General features: G+C 47.2%; 1 protein-coding gene across 3 annotated transcripts in view; it reads left to right on the top strand.

Moving 5' to 3' along the window:
* Positions 1 to 13: 13 nt before the first annotated feature.
* Positions 14 to 17,513, top strand: part of MORN5 (MORN repeat containing 5) — a 33,708-nt gene continuing 16,208 nt past the window's right edge. The window contains exons 1-4 of one of the 3 annotated variants that reach the window (XM_045562167.1): positions 14 to 208; positions 4,756 to 4,903; positions 11,000 to 11,131; positions 12,638 to 12,674. In XM_045562167.1, coding sequence (XP_045418123.1) covers positions 162 to 208; positions 4,756 to 4,903; positions 11,000 to 11,122 — 318 coding nt within the window. In that variant the 5' untranslated portion in view covers positions 14 to 161 and the 3' untranslated portion in view covers positions 11,123 to 11,131; positions 12,638 to 12,674. Of the gene's footprint in view, positions 209 to 4,755; positions 4,904 to 7,107; positions 7,220 to 10,999; positions 11,132 to 12,637; positions 12,675 to 17,513 lie in introns of those variants that run through there. The other 2 variants (XM_045562165.1, XM_045562166.1) reach the window with 2 other exon arrangements.

Below are 17,513 nucleotides of genomic sequence, written 5' to 3'. Positions count from 1 at the left end.
AACAGTGAGCTAGAGAGCGTGCGCAATGCCAGGGAGCTCGCGAGCTCCGCGGGGCGGGGCTTCGCGTCGGCTCCGCCCATCCCTCTCGGTTGTCATAGTGAGGCCGCATCCACCGAGACTCCGGATCCCAACGTCTGGAAACTATTAAAGAAGCAGCCGCCATGCAGTACACGGGGAGCAAATATATCGGGGAATATATAGATGGGAGGTAAGGGCCTCGTTTGATTCACTACGTCTGCCAAGGACCTTGTACCAGACACTCACAAACTTGCCCAAGGAACTTGCTCAAGGACTGTATATACCTAATAAGCAGCAGAGCTGAGATCCATTCATTCTGTATATACGTGTGTCTGTGTGTGTGTGTGCGTGCGTGCTATCTACCAGTTTTAGATTTGGGGATAAGAATATTAAAAATTTCAAGATCCTTGCTCTCAGGGAGTTTATAATCTAGTTGAGGGTGTATTGCCAATGAACAAATAAATGAGAAAATAATTACAGATAGTGATAAATGCTATGAAAACCATCATGGAGACTGAGGAAGAGGAACTGTGGCTAATCTGATTCCACATGGTCTCTTCCCTCTAGGAGTTCACAATCTAGGGATCATTCTAGAGGATTATAGACACAAATCACTGTAAGGGACCAGTAGTAAAAGCTATTCAGGTCAACAATGTGGAGTGTCTACCAAGTCCCAGGCCCTGAACTTGTCTCTGGGCACAATCCCTGCCTTCAAAATGCTTATTCAAATGTAGTGGGGCAAGTAGACACAACACAGCTGCAATTCTGCGTGGGAAGTGCTCCAGTAGAGAGAAACAGAGAAACACAGAGGTGGCTACTCTTTCTTGCCAACCATCCTGGATGAAGAAGGTGGAATCTATGTTTTTATAGCTGGGGAAACTGAGGCTGAGCAAGATGAGGTGGATTACCAAACAACTGCTAGTTGTTGGAACTGTGAAACACTCCTACCTCAGGGCCATGGAAATGGAGAAGGGATGAAGGGCAAGATTCTGGTGGAATCCATCTCTGTATTCACAGGTTGGTGGAATTCCAGGGTTTTCTGACTTCGCAGGAAGGAGGACCTGTGGTCTGGCCACGGATAGGGGATACATTCCTAGAGGAGGTAATATTAATATATATGGAAAGCTATCTCTAATCCTTACATCAGCTTTGCAAGGGAAATGTTATCTCCACCTCAGAGGTAAGAAAGGTGAGGCTTAGAGAGTTTGCGACTTGTGTCCAACTCAGCAGGTCAGCGGCAGAGGTGCTTGGTGTGTGCTCACTCTCACAACTCTGTGCGGTGGTTCAGGCTGATCTTGCAAATAAAGGAACAAACATTAAGAGAAGCAAAATGACTTGCCCACCATTATGGGTACACAGCTAGGAGTGATGGAGTCAGAATTTGAACTCGTTCCTGTGTCCAAACCATGTTCTTTTTTTTCTATAAGGCCCTGCTAAAGTGAAGATGGTAGAATGTTGGCATATAGATATGAGGTATTGGGCATTTTAGGCACAAAAATTTGAGAACCCACACTTATTTTCAATGGGCTATGTGTGTGAGAGAAAGAAACATAAAGACAGGGTCAAAGAGAGAAGACTCTCAACCATTTGCTTTTGGTGTTTTGTGCATTTTCATTGGGTCTGTGTATTGCATCAGCCATTTCCATGCTTTTGTTCCTAGGAATCTGTGTTTTACTTGGGGTTTTTTGATACTGCTGTAACCATGACAGGAATTCCCAGACCTGAATAGGGCTCTTCAACTTCCCACAACCAGCAAGAAGTCAGTTGTTTTGCTTGTCATATTTCTTTTCATAATTTGGCCATATATTCTGTATTGATTTTGTTTTTCAACGATGGTTAACTAGGGTCATAATGGGGGCCTCTCAAATTTCATCGTGTGATGAAAGAGACAGGATAGTAGAGGAAAAAAGGCTTCAGCATGAGATAGGCCAGGACTCAAGTCTGACACTTATTTGTTTTGTACACTTAATTAACCATCCATGCCTCAGTTTCCTCATCTGTAAAATGGGAAAATAATGCACATCCAGTAGAAGTGTTACAAGGAATATGTAATGTAGCATATATGTGTGTTATTTACATGTGGTGGATACTCAATAGATTGCTTTTAATTTGGGGATGGAGTGTTTTCCTTTTAGAGTTTAAATGAATAAAGTGACTTCTCTACACATTAGAAAGATGATATTTAACATTTGGTTTAAAAAGTTTATGTAGGCCGGGCGCGGTGGCTCACGCCTGTAATCCTAGCCCTCTGGGAGGCCGAGGCGGGTGGATCACTCAAGGTCAGGAGTTCGAGACCAGCCTGAGCGAGACCCCGTCTCTACTAAAAATAGAAATAAATTGTCTGGACAACTAAAAATATATATAGAAAAAAATTAGCCAGGCATGGTGGCGCATGCCTGTAGTCCCAGCTACTCGGGAGGCTGAGGCAGTAGGATCGCTTCAGCCCAGGAGTTTGAGGTTGCTGTGAGCTAGGCAGATGCCACGGCACTCACTCTAGCCCAGGCAACAAAGTGAGACTCTGTCTCAAAAAAAAAAAAAAAAAAAAAAAAAAGTTTATGTAGACTCTTCACTGCTGGTGGGAATATAAAATAGTATAGCTGCTTTGGAAAAGTTTGGCAGTTTGTTAAAAGAAAGTTAAACAGGCGAGGTGTGGTGGCTCACTCCTATAATTCTAGCATTTTGGGAGGCTGAGGTGGGAGTATCTCTTGAGGCCAGGAGTTTGAGGTAGCGAAATCCCGAGCATCTCTACAAAAAATAAAAAAATCAGCCGGATGTAGTGATGTGCACCTGCAGTCCCGGTTACTCAGGAGGCTGAGGCAGGAGGATCACTTGATCCCAGGAGTTTGAGATTGCAGCAAGCTATTATGATACCACTACACTAGCCCAGGCAACAAAGAGAGACAATGTTTAAAAAAAAAAAAAGAAAGAAAAAAAGAAAAAGAAAAAGTTAAACAGCCATTGTACTCCTAGGTATTTACCCTGGAGATGAAAGTATATATCTATACAAAGACACATATATGAGTGCTCATAGCAGCTTTATGTATAATAACCAAAAACTAGAAACAACCCAAATGTCCATCAGCAGCTGAATGAACAAAAACATTGTGGTATATCCATTCTTTGGAAACTACTCAGCAATAAAAGGAGTGAACTATTGCTACACACACAACATGAATGAATCTGAAAAGAATTATATTCAGTAAAAGAAGCCAGACCAAAAAAAAGTACATATTGTATGATTTCACTTACATAAATTCTAGAAAATGCGAGCTAATCTATGGTGACAGAAAGCAGATCAGTGGTTGCCAGGAGATGAGGATTATGGGAAAGTGCAAGCAGGAATGATTAGAGGGACAAGCAGAAGCTTTTGAGGGGAGTAGATATATTAATTATCTTGATTGTGATGATGGATTTCTGGGTGTGCATCAAAACTTATCAAATTGTACACTTTAAACATTTGCAGTTTTTTGTATGTTAGTTATGTCTTCAATAAAGCTGTTTTTAAAAAAAAGTTAAAAGACACATGATTTTCCTGTACCATGTGTGCTTATAAAAAAATAAAAAGTTAATATAGGATCTATCTGACCTCAAGAGCATGGTTTCTCTGGAATATTTGCACAACTGAGTCCTAGATAACTCCACTGCAGAGTGCCACAAGGTCAGTGCCAGAAGAGACCTACAAACAGGGGGAGGAAGGGAGACCAGTAACATTTATGTAGCAACCACTGTGCTCCAGGTGATTTTGCCTGCATCTTCCCCTCCTCCCAGAAACTCGATGAGACATCATCATTCTGTTTTACAGACAGGAAAAGTAAGGCTCAGAGTAATTACATAAGTTACCCAAAATCACCTAGTTAGCATTTGGCAGAGCAGGGGTTACAAGCCAGGCATCTCAGACTGTAAAGCCTGGGTACTGTCTACTACAGAGCCCTGCTGCTGGGCCCTTACAGAGGACACATCCAGTTAGGGCAGTCCTCAAAGGCTTCATGGAGGAGAGAATATTTGAATTGGGCCCTGAAGATTGTATAATTGCTTCATTGTGTCCCCCACTAGACTGTGAGCCCCCTGAGGACAGGAACTGCATCTGCCTTGATCACTGTTGTATCTGTGTTGTATCCAGCAGACCAGATTCTCAGCACAGCCCCTGGCACATATTAGGTGCTCAGTAAATATTTGTCAGAAGGAAGGAAGGGAGACAAACAGAGAGGTTTGGGAAAGTCTCCAAGATGATACATCCAGAAAATGGTGAAGTAAGATTCAAACTCTTATCTCCTGTCTCTAAATTTCATAGTTTTCCTAATATTGCACTTGTGGTGTAATTGGCAGGGGTGGGCTAGTGGGGGGGACAGGGAAGACACAGAACCAGTTGCCAGTGACCTGGGTCTTTAGTCTCTGCCTCACAATTTTTACTGTGTGGCTTTGGGTACATTCCTACCCTCTCTGGGCCCACCAAGTGGGTATTTCAAGGGGCAGCATCAACTCCAGGACAGCCTCTAGATGAGGGGGAGGATGAACAGACAAAACTCCACTCCTCCCCCAGCCTTAAACAACACAGCCCCTCTCATTTTTGAGCTTTTGAGGGAAACAAAACAAAAGTTGTGGTTTTGAACAGAATGTTGCTGGGACGATAATGTCTGAGGATGCCTAGGATAAGTTTCCCACTTACTGTCCCTCGCCTGCCAGCTCTGATCCTCCAGCTGTCACGCAGGGCTCAGTGACGTCCCTGTGTCTTTGCAGGATGGAGGGCAAAGCTGAATACATCCTCCCTACTGAAACAAGATATGTTGGGGAAATGAAGGATGGCATGTTTCATGGTGAAGGAACCCTGTACTTCCCCAGCGGGAGCCGATACGACGCCATCTGGGAAAAGGGATTGGTCGTAAAGGTGACCAGCCAAGGGCTGCAGAGGAGAGGTCCTCGGGTGGGAAGAGCCCCCATGCTGTGGCCCCCTGCCCTCCCTGTCTGCTGCCCACCTGTTTCCATGCCCTCTTCTCCCTACTTCATCTCCCAGGGCTCTAGAATCTTCTCCCTCTGGATCTGGAAGGGCCCCCAGAGAGACCATGATGAGTTTGAATCTGTTTTGCCACTTACTGCCTGATCTTGGGCCCATGACTTTACCTCTCTGGGACTCAAGTTCCTCCTCTATAAACTGGGGTCAGTAGTTACCTATTACTGCTGTAATAAATTGCCACAAGTTTAGTGTCTTAAATCAGCACAGATTTATTATCTTACAGTTCTGGAAGTCAGAAGTCTAAAATAGGTCAGCAGGGCTGCGCTCCTTCCAGAGGCTCTGTGGGAGAATCTATTTCCTTGCCTTTTCCAGCTTCTAGAAGCTGCCTGCAATCCTTGATTCGTGGCCACACACCACTCCGACCTCTGCTGCCGTCATCATCTTGTCTTCTCTCCTGTGACCTTCCTACCTCCCTCTTATAAGGGCCCTGTGATTACACTGAGTACACCTAGATAATCCAGGATAATTTCCCCACTTAAAATCCTTAATTTAATTGCATCTGCAAAGTCCCTCTTGCCATGTAAGGTAGCATGTTCAAAGGTCCCAGCAGACAGGGGGACCATTACCAGCCTATCAAAATAGCACCTCCTAGGACAGTTGTGAGAGTAAATGGGGCATTATATATGAGCACTTTGCTAAGTTCCTGGCACACAATAAGTGTTAGCTCTTACTATTACTACCACCACCAATGCTGCTATCATTATAAATCATCTAATCTAAACGTTCTTAGATGGGGATCTGTGGGCCATGAATAGAATCCAGGGGTCATTGAAACCTCTTGATTTACATACAAAATTATCTGTGCATATGGGACAATGTTTTTCTCTGGGAAAATGATCTATAGTTTTCATCAGTTTCACTGTGGGTATGTTGGGGCCTGACTCATGACCTAAAAAAGGTTAAGAAACACTCCTTGTTTTATAACTTGGAGAATCTAAGCCCCAGGAAGGGGATGTGACTTACCCAAGGTCACACAGTGAATTAATAGTATTGTTGGAATTTCCACCCAGGTTTCCTGATGCCCAGGCCAATGCAGTTTCTACATCCTGAGGCTTGCTTTAGCACTAAGGCAACAAAAGAAGAATGTATGTGTTTGGACAAAGAGCTGCAGCTGATGGCTCTAACCTTTCCAGCTATGATAATAATAAAAGAATAATAATAACATTTACTGAGTGTTTACTATATGTCAGTGTATTAGAGTTCTTCAGAGAAACAGAACTGATAGGATATAGAGAGACATATAGAAAGAGATTTATTTCAAGGAATTGGCTTACAAGATTGTGGAGGATAAGAAGTCCCACAATCTGCCTTCTGCAAGCTGAAGGCCCAGGAAAGCCATCAGTGTCATTCCATTACAAACCTGAAGTCCTGAGAACCAGGGGAGTTAATGGTGTAAGTGCCAGAGTTCAAAGGCCCGAGAACCAGGAGTGCTGATGTCCAAGGGCAGGAGTTGGATGTCCCAGCTCAGTTAGAGTGATTGGCTCTGCCTCCACTTTTTTTTCATCCGCCCATCTGCACGCTGAACCTCCACCTCTCTTGTTCTATTCAGGCCCTCAATGGATTAGATGATGCCCACTCACAGTGGTGAGGGTGGATCTTCTTTACTCAGTCCACTAACTCAAATGCTAGTCTCTTCTAGAAACACCCTCCCAAACACACCCAGAAGTAATATTTTACCAGCTATCCGAGCATCCTTAGCCTAGTCAAATTGACACATAAAATTAACCATCATAGTCAGATGCGTGCCAAATGCTTTACATGTGCTATGTCATTGAATTGTCAATAAATTCTATTAAATATATGCCATCATTGTCCTAATTATACAAGTGAGGAAACAAGAGTTCAGAGAGTAGGTCACCTGCCCGAATTCACACAGTGAGTTGACCTACCGTGAGTGGCTGGCACAGAGGTCTGGGCTTTCTACCCATTCTCTCTAATTGTCACAACCATAATAATCGTGATAGTTACCACTTCTTTTCTGTGGCAGTGAGGAAGCCACCTCTTCTCTTGACATCCAACCTTGTTGGCCAAAAGGCTTCAGCCTCCTCAGAGGCGTGTGCATACTCCTTGCCTTCCAGGGCACGTACACCTTCGAGGACGGGCTGCAGTACGAAGCGAAGCACTGGCATTACTGCGACGGCTACGATCGGAGGTTTTACACCGAGATCTGCCATGGCTTGAAGCCTACAGGTACCCAGACACTCGCCCTTCCCTTCGCAGCCAAACTGAGAGGGAAACTAAAGACAGCTTTAAATACGTGGGCTGTGGCCTAGGGAATTAGCTCAAAGGAGAAGAGGAACTGAGCAGGTGCAGCAGAACACAAACGAGCCAGATCTTGGGGCCAGGAAGGCCGGTCCTCACATCTCAGCTCCACTGTACTAGCGGAGACAAGGGACTTCACTCCTCTGTGCCTTGGTTTCTCCCCTTCCAAATGGGGACAACAGCATTTACCTACCGAGATTTTTGTAAATCAGACAATTTATGTAAAGTGTTTAGAACATGCATGTAGGTGCACAGTACATGTCAGCTGTTCTTATTTGTAATACCTACTGTAACACTAAAATAGTGTCGATATTTTAAAAAGAAAGAGATAAGGGCAAAAGCAGCATTGGCAGAGCATGCTCTCTGTGAATCAGGTGCCAGGTGAGGCTCTCTAATCCCTGTCTCCTTGAATGTCCGGATGGCCCTGCCCGGTCAGCCTTCCTAGTCCCATGTCATAGAGGAGAAAGTTGAGACCATGGAGTCAGATGTGTTTCCCAGTGACGGAGCTCACGCTGGAGCCCCAGTCTTCCTCTCTGAGGTCCCCTGTGTCATGCCACCTCCCTGCGAAACCCGTGTTCCATCACAGAGGACTACATTTGGGCCAAGAGTTGGGATTCAAAGAGTGGCAGCTTAAGGGGCTCATCTGTGTTTCTGGGACTTGTGAAGACCAGGTGAACATCAAGAAGAGCGTAGCTTGGGGTACTGCTGAGACGATAGATCCAAAACTGCAGGTGGAAAAATGACTTTGTAAACTGTAAAGCCAATCCCAACTGAAGTTGTGAAAGATAGTGTGGTTTAGGTGACAGAGCATGGAGCCAGAAGGTCTGGGTTTGAGTCCAGAATTCTCTCACTATAGCCAGATGAGCTTGGACAAGTCAACCTCCATTAGGGCAGAAACCTCCAGAAAACACCCAGACACTGGAGTCAGGCTGACCTGAGCTCAAACCCCAGCTCCTTCACTTCCTGGCTTCGTGCCCTGGGATCAGTTAATTGAGCCTTTGCTCCCTTCTCCCTTTGCTTTTCTGACACTGACTCTCCCATTTTCCTGTCCCTCCTCTCCTCTGCCAGCACTTCCTCCTCTCCCCCTCCCCCGTTATTAATGTTGGGCTCCCCCAGGGCTCTCTGGATTAGGCCTTTTTCTGTTGTTATTCTATTCTTTCTCCCTAAATGAGTTAATTCACTTCTAAGCCTTCAACTACCATCAACTTCCAAATTGAAATCAGAATCTCTGAGCCTCATATTCCTGCATCCAGCTTGCCCGACACCTGTGTTGGTCGTCCCCCAACGTGTCTGCACTGAACTCACCATCTTCCCCACAGCCCACTGTCCTTCAGTGGTGGCTCCCTCAGTAAACATCATGCCCACCCACCTAGGGAAGCCTAATCCTCCCTTCCCCCGTCCCCCACGTGCAATCAGTCACCTGGCCCTAGGGATTTGCCTCTTAAATATATTCTTTCATTTGCCATTCGACAAATATTTACTGACACCTCCGTGTGCTGGGCAGTGTTCTCTTCATCCTCTCTGCTACTGCCCTATTTCAGACCTCTGTCATCTCTCCCCTTGGACTACCTGATCTTCTGAGATCTCCACTTGACCCTCTCAAGGTCATTCCCCACTCTGCCACCCCGCACCCTTCAGTGCTTCCTACTACCCTCAAGACAAGGTTCCAATTTCTCCAAATGACCGACATTCTCTGGCTCCTGCTGATGTCCCCAGCCTCACCCTGGGCCACCTACCCTTCTTGGCTTTTCCCTCTCCTCTCTTGCCATGCTTGCTTTCTCTTTATTTCTCAGAGAGACCACACTGTTTCCTGCCATTCCCTCTGCCTGGCATACTCTGATGCTCTCACTTCACCCAAATAGCTCCCTCCCATCCTTCAGGCCCCAGCTTACCTGAACTCCCAGACTAGGTGAGGTCTCCCCGTGGCATATCACAGAGCAGCCATGACGCCCTCCAGAGGTCGAATCCTGAGTGTTCAGCATCCATCTTACTGAGCCAATTGTGAACAGCACACAGGCAGGGCCCTAGCACATTGCCTGGCATATAGTAGGTGCTCAATAAAGAGTATTGTCAAACAGAGATAATAATATTGACATCACTGTGGGGGGTGAGAGGTACACTTCGGGGAGTCAAGCCAATGACATTGACAAACATTTCCTGAGCATCTACTCTGTGTTAGACACTGGCTGGCTCCAGGGGGACCGAGAGCTGAGAGGACGCTATCTCCACCTTCAAAGAGCTGCCAATCTAGATGCAACCTGAGCACCCTGCAAATCCCTCCTGGGTTAGATGGGGCCCGGACTTTGTCACAGGCTCTTCATCCCAACTGAGGCCTATGGGCAAAGACCCCTCAGCCTCAGGCCTCAGCTCTCACACAGCGGCTGCTTTTGCCAGTCTCGAAGGCAATGTGGTGACCTTCCCTGCCCCTCCCCTTCCTCCAGGGCTGCCCAGCAGAGCAGCTTTACCCTAAGTAGCCACTTGCTTCCCTTGTCACTCTGCACTTTGCCTCAGGGGCAGGCATTGGCGGGGTGACAAGGGTGCCCCATGACCTCTCTGGGCATCTGTGAGATGGGCATTGGCATGAGGCTTCAGTGAGAGAATGGCTGTAAAGCACGTGGCATGGAATCAGTGCTCAGTAATCATTACCCAGCATATTCATGGGGTTAGGGTTAGTGTCAGGGCAGGGTCAGCGTCAAGGTTAGGGTTGGGTATATTGTTAACCAACACAAGAGCACCTACTGTGTACAGGACACTGAGTTGTGAACATAGTGCTGCTGTTGTGCTCAGTGGGCATCCAGCTCTCATTCCAGAGAACAGGGAATTATAGGAACTACAATCAGAAAGGAACCTGAGAAGTTATGTATTCCAACCTCTCCCTTTACTCAGGCCACAGCATTCCAAGATAGACGCACATAGAGTGCATGACATAAAAGGTGACTCCTCTTTCCCTCCTGGGGGTCCCAGTGTCCCCAGTCCTGGGGCCATGCCTAGACCCTCTCTCTCCTCCTGTGATGTTGACAGCTGAACACACAGGTTCCAGAGCTGGTCTGCTCTCTAGGTAGATAATCTTGGGAATATTACTTTACCTCTTTGAGCCTCAGTTTGCTTATCTGTAAAATGGGGCCCCAGGGTTGCTCTCAGGATTAAATGAAATAGTAGGAGCATAATGCCTGGCACATAATAAACATTCGATAAATGGTAGCCACTATGGTAATTTTGATGAGAGCCAAGGCTCCCCACTACCTGCCCCTTATCTACCTGGCCTGTTTCTTTCCCACTGCTGTCTTTTGTGCGTGCTCTGCTCTGCAAGCTGTCCTCAGTGAGGCCTGAGGGCTCAATGCCTCTGGCCTTTGTCCGCACTTTGAATGCCATCCCTCTCCTGGACCTGCCCGTCTCTTCAGCTGGTCAACTCTGACTCATCCTTAGAGTCTCTCTGACTCCAGATCCTGCGCCCATTGTCACGGTATCCCAAGAAAGGGAGGAGGAGGAGGTCAAGGTAAGAAGACAGGGGTTACAGAGCCATTTTCAGGAAGCTCTTTCGAGCACTGTTCCTGCTGTTTTTTGCTCCTTACCCTGAATCAGGAGTGTTTAGCCCCACAGTAGAGCCAGATAGTCACAGGAGCACCCAGCCAAAAGTAGACTTTATGGGGGCATTGGGTTTGGAGTTGGCCTTGATGGTGAACTAATGGCCCATTATGCCCCTTCAAGGTATCTCTCAACTCTCCAATATGGACCCACCTAGAAAAATCCCCAAGGGCTCTTATGACTGTGGAGACGGCTTCTACAACCCGATCACCAGGATCGTCAAGGACTACAAGGGTCGCTTCCTGAGGAATGCAGGTATGTTTATTCCAACACTCTGCGGCACATTTTCTTTTCATCCACACGTAAGGTTGGGCATGTGTGCACACACACGTGTGCGCTTTGGTGAGAAAGAAGCTTTCACTGATAAAAGACAAAAATTGATTATCTGAATGTTTCACTCGGTGGACTTCTAGTGATCAGCAAGTCTGCACATAGTCATAGAGTGAGGCAAAGGACATTCATGGTCTAACTGTGACAGCACATATGTGAGGCATGGAAAGGATTACTTATTTTTGCATGTATTCCTTCAGCTAGTATTTAATGGACACCTACTGTATGCTAGACCCTATGCTTGGTGCTGCAGTGGAGCAAAGCAAAGGGGGACACGGACCCCTTTCTTCATGGAGCTTATATTCTAACAGGCAGCAGACGAGAAGTACACACAATGGTCACATCGTGGAATAAGCACCGTGAAAGGGAAGAACATGGTCCCGGGGGAGGAGAAGTGGGGGCCCCAGAGAGGTGGGGGTGATGCTGTGGGAGCACAAGGAAGGGGACCTAACTGGTCAGTCAGAGAAGTTCTCAGGAAGGAAGTGATCATACTCCGAGACCTGAAGAACACCTGGGAGCTGAGCACAAGGCAAGGAGGCAGGTTCCCAGCCGGGGGAACGGGGCAGGCACAGGCCCAGAGCTAAGCAATACCTGCGGCCCACGAAGGCTCACTGGAAGAACCAGAACCTCCATGGGGTGAGTCAACCCAAGGCAGATCAGACCGAGAAGGACCAATTTATAGTGACCAAACTCACAGGAGACCGATATTCAAATAAAAACAGGAACAGTGTTCTTTAATGCACGATTCCTAACCTTTCTCTTTTCTGGAGTCACAATCCCACTGGAAGTAACAAAAGCCATGGACCCTCTTGCCAGAAAAATGCCCACACACGTATGCACACGCATGCACACACATGCACACATTTTGCATATAGTCTTAAGGGACTGATGATCCCTCCAAAGACCCAGGTCAGGACACCTGCCCTATAATGAGAAAGAAACTGCCGGAACACCTGTGCTGGCTGACGGGCACATCCTCTCCCTATGGGGAAATTCACTCAGCCACTCGCTGATGATCAAAGTCACCTTGTGTGGCTGGAATGAGGGCAACGGGGGCTGTCGCTGATCCTGTGTCTGGACTCCTGGAGCCGAGATGCCCCCAGCCCACCGGGTGCCACTGGAGGAACATGGCACCTGCGCACACCCAACTGGCCAGCTCACGCTTCCTTCCTGACTCCCCTTTCTCCACCAACACAGCGGACCACTCTGCAGGACACTGATTCTGCTGGATGTGGATAGGCCCACCGGGAAGTTTCTTGGTCAAATAAGTTAAGGAGATGCTGTTAACGTAACCAGGGTTGCTTACTGAAGGGCCTCTCAGGGCCTTTAATATGCTAACATCCCTTGTACTTTCCGTCTGTGGCACTTATATCAGTGTAATTAAACACTCGTTTCTGTAATTGTTGGCTTAACGGCTGTCTCTCCCCCTAGACTGTAGGATCCATGCCATGCGGAAGGTCTCTGTCTTGTTTCTACTCGTATTAGTAAGGGTCCGGTCAGAAAAACAGAAAGAATTGAATATCAGGAAATCGGTTAAGTGGCTACTGGAGAATGAAACAACCAAAAGGAGGATGTTGGGTGTAACGGAGAAAGTAACTGCGGGAAGTAGCCACCAGCTCAGGGACTTGACAACGGCAAGAGACGGGGCTGTGAGAACCTAGAAGGTTGATGGAGGGACCCCAGGGAACTGCAGCGCAGACCCCTGAGAGGAGGGCACTGCCCGGCTGGGGCTGGCTCCTTGGCAGCTCAGAGGAGGGGCCCTGCAGAGCTGCACCCGGACCCCTGAGGACAGAGCCTGCCCGGCGCCTCTGAAGAAAGCAGTGAAGCTGATTCCATAGCGTGGAATCTCCCTGGAAGCTGCAAGTGCAATGCCATTGCCGGGATGACACCGGCATGAACAAGGACAACATAAAGGGGCACGTCTCCTCTGTCTCCGTTTGCCTCCTGAGCCCCTAACGGGAAGCCTGCTGGGAAAACAGAGATTCAGGCCTTTCCAGTCCCAGCATTGCAGAGCAGAGCACAGAGGCCAGTTTGGGGCTGTGAGTCAGTAGCTTCTAACGGCCAATTCCCGCCTTTTGTTGCTCAGCGTCACACACACTCTTTTACAGATATCAAAACTTCTGGACAACAGTGACAACAAATGCATGCTTTTTGTATAATAAGTTGCAACTCTGCTTCATATTAATACAAAGATACTCTCACCTTCCCCCGCAAGAGGGAGAGGGGAGGCCCCAACAGACATTGGTATCCATCTTTGAGCGAGGCTGTCCCTAGGCAGTCCTGCCTGAATGTTCTATAACCTTCTATGAAATAGTAAGGGGGAAAGAGGAAAGAAAAGAAAGGAAATCAGTTAATAAAAACAAGTGTGTGTTTATAGATAAATAGAAAGATAGATGATACAGATACAGATTCACATACACATACAAGCAAGGGGGAAAAACTGTTTTACTGCTACAGTTCTCTTTCTGTAACTGGTCAGGGGCCTGGAGTTAATATTTATAAATTCCTTCTTGTATTATCCATTCCATGTTCCATTTGCCTTCAGCTTATACTTCAATTGGTTGAGTTTTTACCTAGTAAGGTCACCCAAATCTTTATTCTTAAAGGGTCTGAATTGTTACTGATCCTGGGGTTTTTGGTTATTTAGTTGATTGGTTTAGTTTTTCATTAACTTTGACTATTGGCAATGGAGGAACTAAAAGATGCCCTGGAGAACCCCTGAGCTCCGTACAGCATTCCCTCCCCCCTGATGCAGGGCAGCAACCCCGTCTTCCCTGGCAGTCGGGAACAGTCACTCCAGCAAATACAGTATTCTCCTTCTTTGCTTGTTGTTTCTCTGGTGTGAGGAGCCAAAGTGGCCAGGTGGCTGTTTCCACTTGCAGTTCAATGGAACCATCATTGTGTCACCTGATGGGACCATTCCTCTTTGAGAACAAAGACCTTTGAACCAATAAAGTTCAAAGTTGTAGGACAGGAAACAAAAACTCTGCTTAAAACCAGGTACACTGCTGTGGCCCCAGCACCAAGCACAGGCCCAGGCACACAGTAGATGCTTGTTAAGTATATTTGAAACAAATAGGGCCAGGCACGGTGGCTCACGCTTGTAATCCTAGCATTCTGGGATGCAGAGGCCGGAAGATTGCTTGAGGTCAGGAGTTCGAGACCGGCCTGAGGCCTGAGCAAGAGCGAGACCCCATCTCTACTAAAAATAGAAAAAATTAGCCAGGCCTGGTTGTACGTGCCTGTAGTACCAGCTACTTGGGAGGCAGGATGGCTTGAGCCCAGGAGTTTGAGGTTGCTGTGAGCTAGGCTGACACTACGGCACTCTAGCCCAGGCAACAGAGCAAGACTCTGTCACAAAAAATAATAATAATTAATTAATTAAGGAATGAAGGTGTGCTATGAATCTCTACAACAGAGATATTTGCATAATTTCCCAAATGTATCTGACCACAAAATCAGCTGGGAGGTGGGCAGCAGGGAGCATTTTATTAAACTAGGGTTCCATGGAATATGCTTTGGGGGATTCTCTGTTAGCATAATCTTTATTCAGTTGTGGTACAATGCAACTGATCCATTTTCAGCTTTTTAGGTTTGAATTATATTCTAGTCCTGCCTCACTGACATGACTTCCTCGTCCTGTGGAGAGTCACAGTCTAGTGGTCGAGGCGGACACTGAAGCACAATTAGAATATAATGTGATGTGGGCCCCGGTGGAGGGAAGCCCTGGAGGATGAGGGGGGATGGAGGAGGGGGAGTGAGCACCTGGCTGGGATGAAGGGTGTCACTCAGGAAAAAAGGTCACAGACATGATGAATCTTAAAGAATGAATAGGGATTTCATGAGCAAGAAGGTGGGGGAAGGGCATTCCAGGCAGAAGGAACAGCATGTGCAAAGAAACAGGCATGAGGAAGCATGGTGTGACTGGGGAACCAGAAATGGTGTTTCCCAGAGTCCTGTGGGCAGAAGAAGCCGTGCTTAGTGATAAACTTAAATATGCATCGTGGGAAGGGAAGGCCATTCTTAGGAAGTTTGGAGAAGGTTGGATACTGATGATTGTTTGGTTAACAAATATTTATTGAGTACTTGCTATGGGTCTGGCTTCATGGTAAGCATGGAAATGACAGCAGCGTCACAGAATCTTCTCTCACTGACCAGGAGAAACTGACAGGAAAGTGGATCCTAACAATACAGCGTTGTTGCCGGAGAACTGAGTAGGGACACCTGACGCTGGAGGTCAGTGGGCCAGGGAGGTTTCCTGGAAAAAGAAAGATCTGCTCTGAAACCTAAAGCAAAGCAACCAAATGCAGCAGGGTTGGGAAGAGTGTTAAACACAGAGGGAACAGTATGTGCAAAAGGATTAGTGTTGGGAGAGGACATTTCATATCTAGGGAACTACAGGTAGTTCAGGAGCATGAAATGACAATATGTGAGAAGAAGCCCAAGAGGTGGCAGGGGTGAGGGCACTAGCAAAGACCCTGGGTGTCTTTTCACCATAAGGCAGTGAGGAGCAAGGGAAGGTTTTAGGCAGGTAGCGTGGTAACTGGTTTCTCCTTTAGAAAGACTTCTCTGGTTATATATAGAGAAGAGGCCAAAGGGGCCCAGGTGGTGGGATGAGTGTCGTGGCTTCTGAGTCCTGGCCTCAGCTCTCTGCTGGCTGACCCTGAACCAATGCCTTCCCTCTCTGGACCCCCTTCTCTTTATCTTTAAAATCAGACCATTGGGCTGGATAATTTCTAGGGTCCTTCCAACCTTAAGAATCTACGATGGAGGAGAAAGGTAGCCAAGGGGTATTTTGGTCCTGATATTATAGGACAGATCAAGTTTGGAGTGTCCTGAAAACCACTAAAAGGGAGTCGCTGTTTGTGGTCACTTAGTCATTACCCCTGACTCATCTCACTCTGCAAGGGACAGATTCAGGCTTCTGTTCCTCTTCTGTTTTTCCTAAGACTGTTTCTCCCCACATTCCAATCTGCCCCCATAAACAGTGCTTCCTGTTGGCATCCTGAAGGCACGGGCTGCCGGTCCTGCTGCCTGGGCCGGGTGACTGAGGCCATCTCAGCATCAACACAGCAGCCTCAGCCACTGCTGTTACAGGAAGCACCTGCCACCTGGGTGTGCCAGAGCCAGGGATGCTTATTTTATTGGAGGTCATGGGCTGGGCACCAGCAGAAGAGCCACCTGTGGTTCACCTTTGGGCCTCTCTGCACAGCGTCGGCTCCTTCCCCATCGCCGCCCCCCTACCCCCGGCTTCTTTTCCCCAGTCGGAGAGGCTTGCTTCAGATCTGCATGGAAGGTCCCAGACTGCCGGAATACAAATTGCTACACTGCAACCATGCTTGACAAATTCAGGGTTTCTAGACTTGGGTTTTAGAGAATGTCTTTCTGAACTGGGGAGGATGGTCTCTGCCTTGCTGGAGAGCTGTGAGAATTGAAATCCATCCTTCCATGCATCCAAAAGTCTTTGAACATGCACAGTGGGCCAGGATTTGGGGAATCAGGGCAGGCAACATATTGTCTCTCACTCCAGCTCTCAATCCTTTGGCCCACAGTGAAGAGTGTTTTATGTCGTGACCCAGCACACACGCGCACACACACACACACGTGCACATGCATATGTGTGTATCTTTGTACATGCAGTGTACCATGACATTTTCTATTCTATTTCATTTATTAAATGCCGGTTGCTATGCACTAAATTGATTTCACAACGCTCTCAAGGGTGAGGACCAGCTACTGGCAGACCGTTGTTCTAGGCAGCCTTCCCTAGAACCATCTCCCTCCGTCCTTCCAGGGCTCTGTCTGGCTTAGGTGTCCCTCCTGTGCCCTCACAAGCCTCCCTAACAGCACTTAGCCCATGTCAGTAGAAGTCTCTTTATTGTCTATCTCTCCCACTAGTCTGGGAGCTGCTTGAGGACAGGGACTGTGTGACTATGTCTGATTCATCATTGCGTCCCCAGCATCTCACACAGGCCCCACAAGTTGGAGCAGATTAAATGTTTGAAAAAGAAAAAGCAAGCAGGCAGGCAGAGCACCTGCTCTCAAGTCCCTCATATTGTTCAGCAAATTATACAAAATTCAATACCTGGCATATAACAGACAACTTATTATTTTGAATAATAAAAATAATCCATTCTATTCCTAGTGCACATGCAAGTTTTCAAAAGCAGCTTAACATGATCACTGGAAATGTCCAAGGGATAAAAAACAGCAGCTTAATATCCACCAGCGGTCTCAGCCCAGTGGCTATCAGGCCAAATCTGGTCTGCAAAGTTTTTATTTGGTTAGGACGATGCTTGGAATTGCT

Source organism: Lemur catta, chromosome 10 (genome assembly GCF_020740605.2).
Source record: "Lemur catta isolate mLemCat1 chromosome 10, mLemCat1.pri, whole genome shotgun sequence".
In the NCBI taxonomy this organism is placed as follows: Eukaryota; Metazoa; Chordata; class Mammalia; order Primates; family Lemuridae; genus Lemur; species Lemur catta.
The sequence above is the reverse complement of the archived record's forward strand: the minus strand, read 5'-3'. Positions and strand labels throughout refer to the sequence as shown.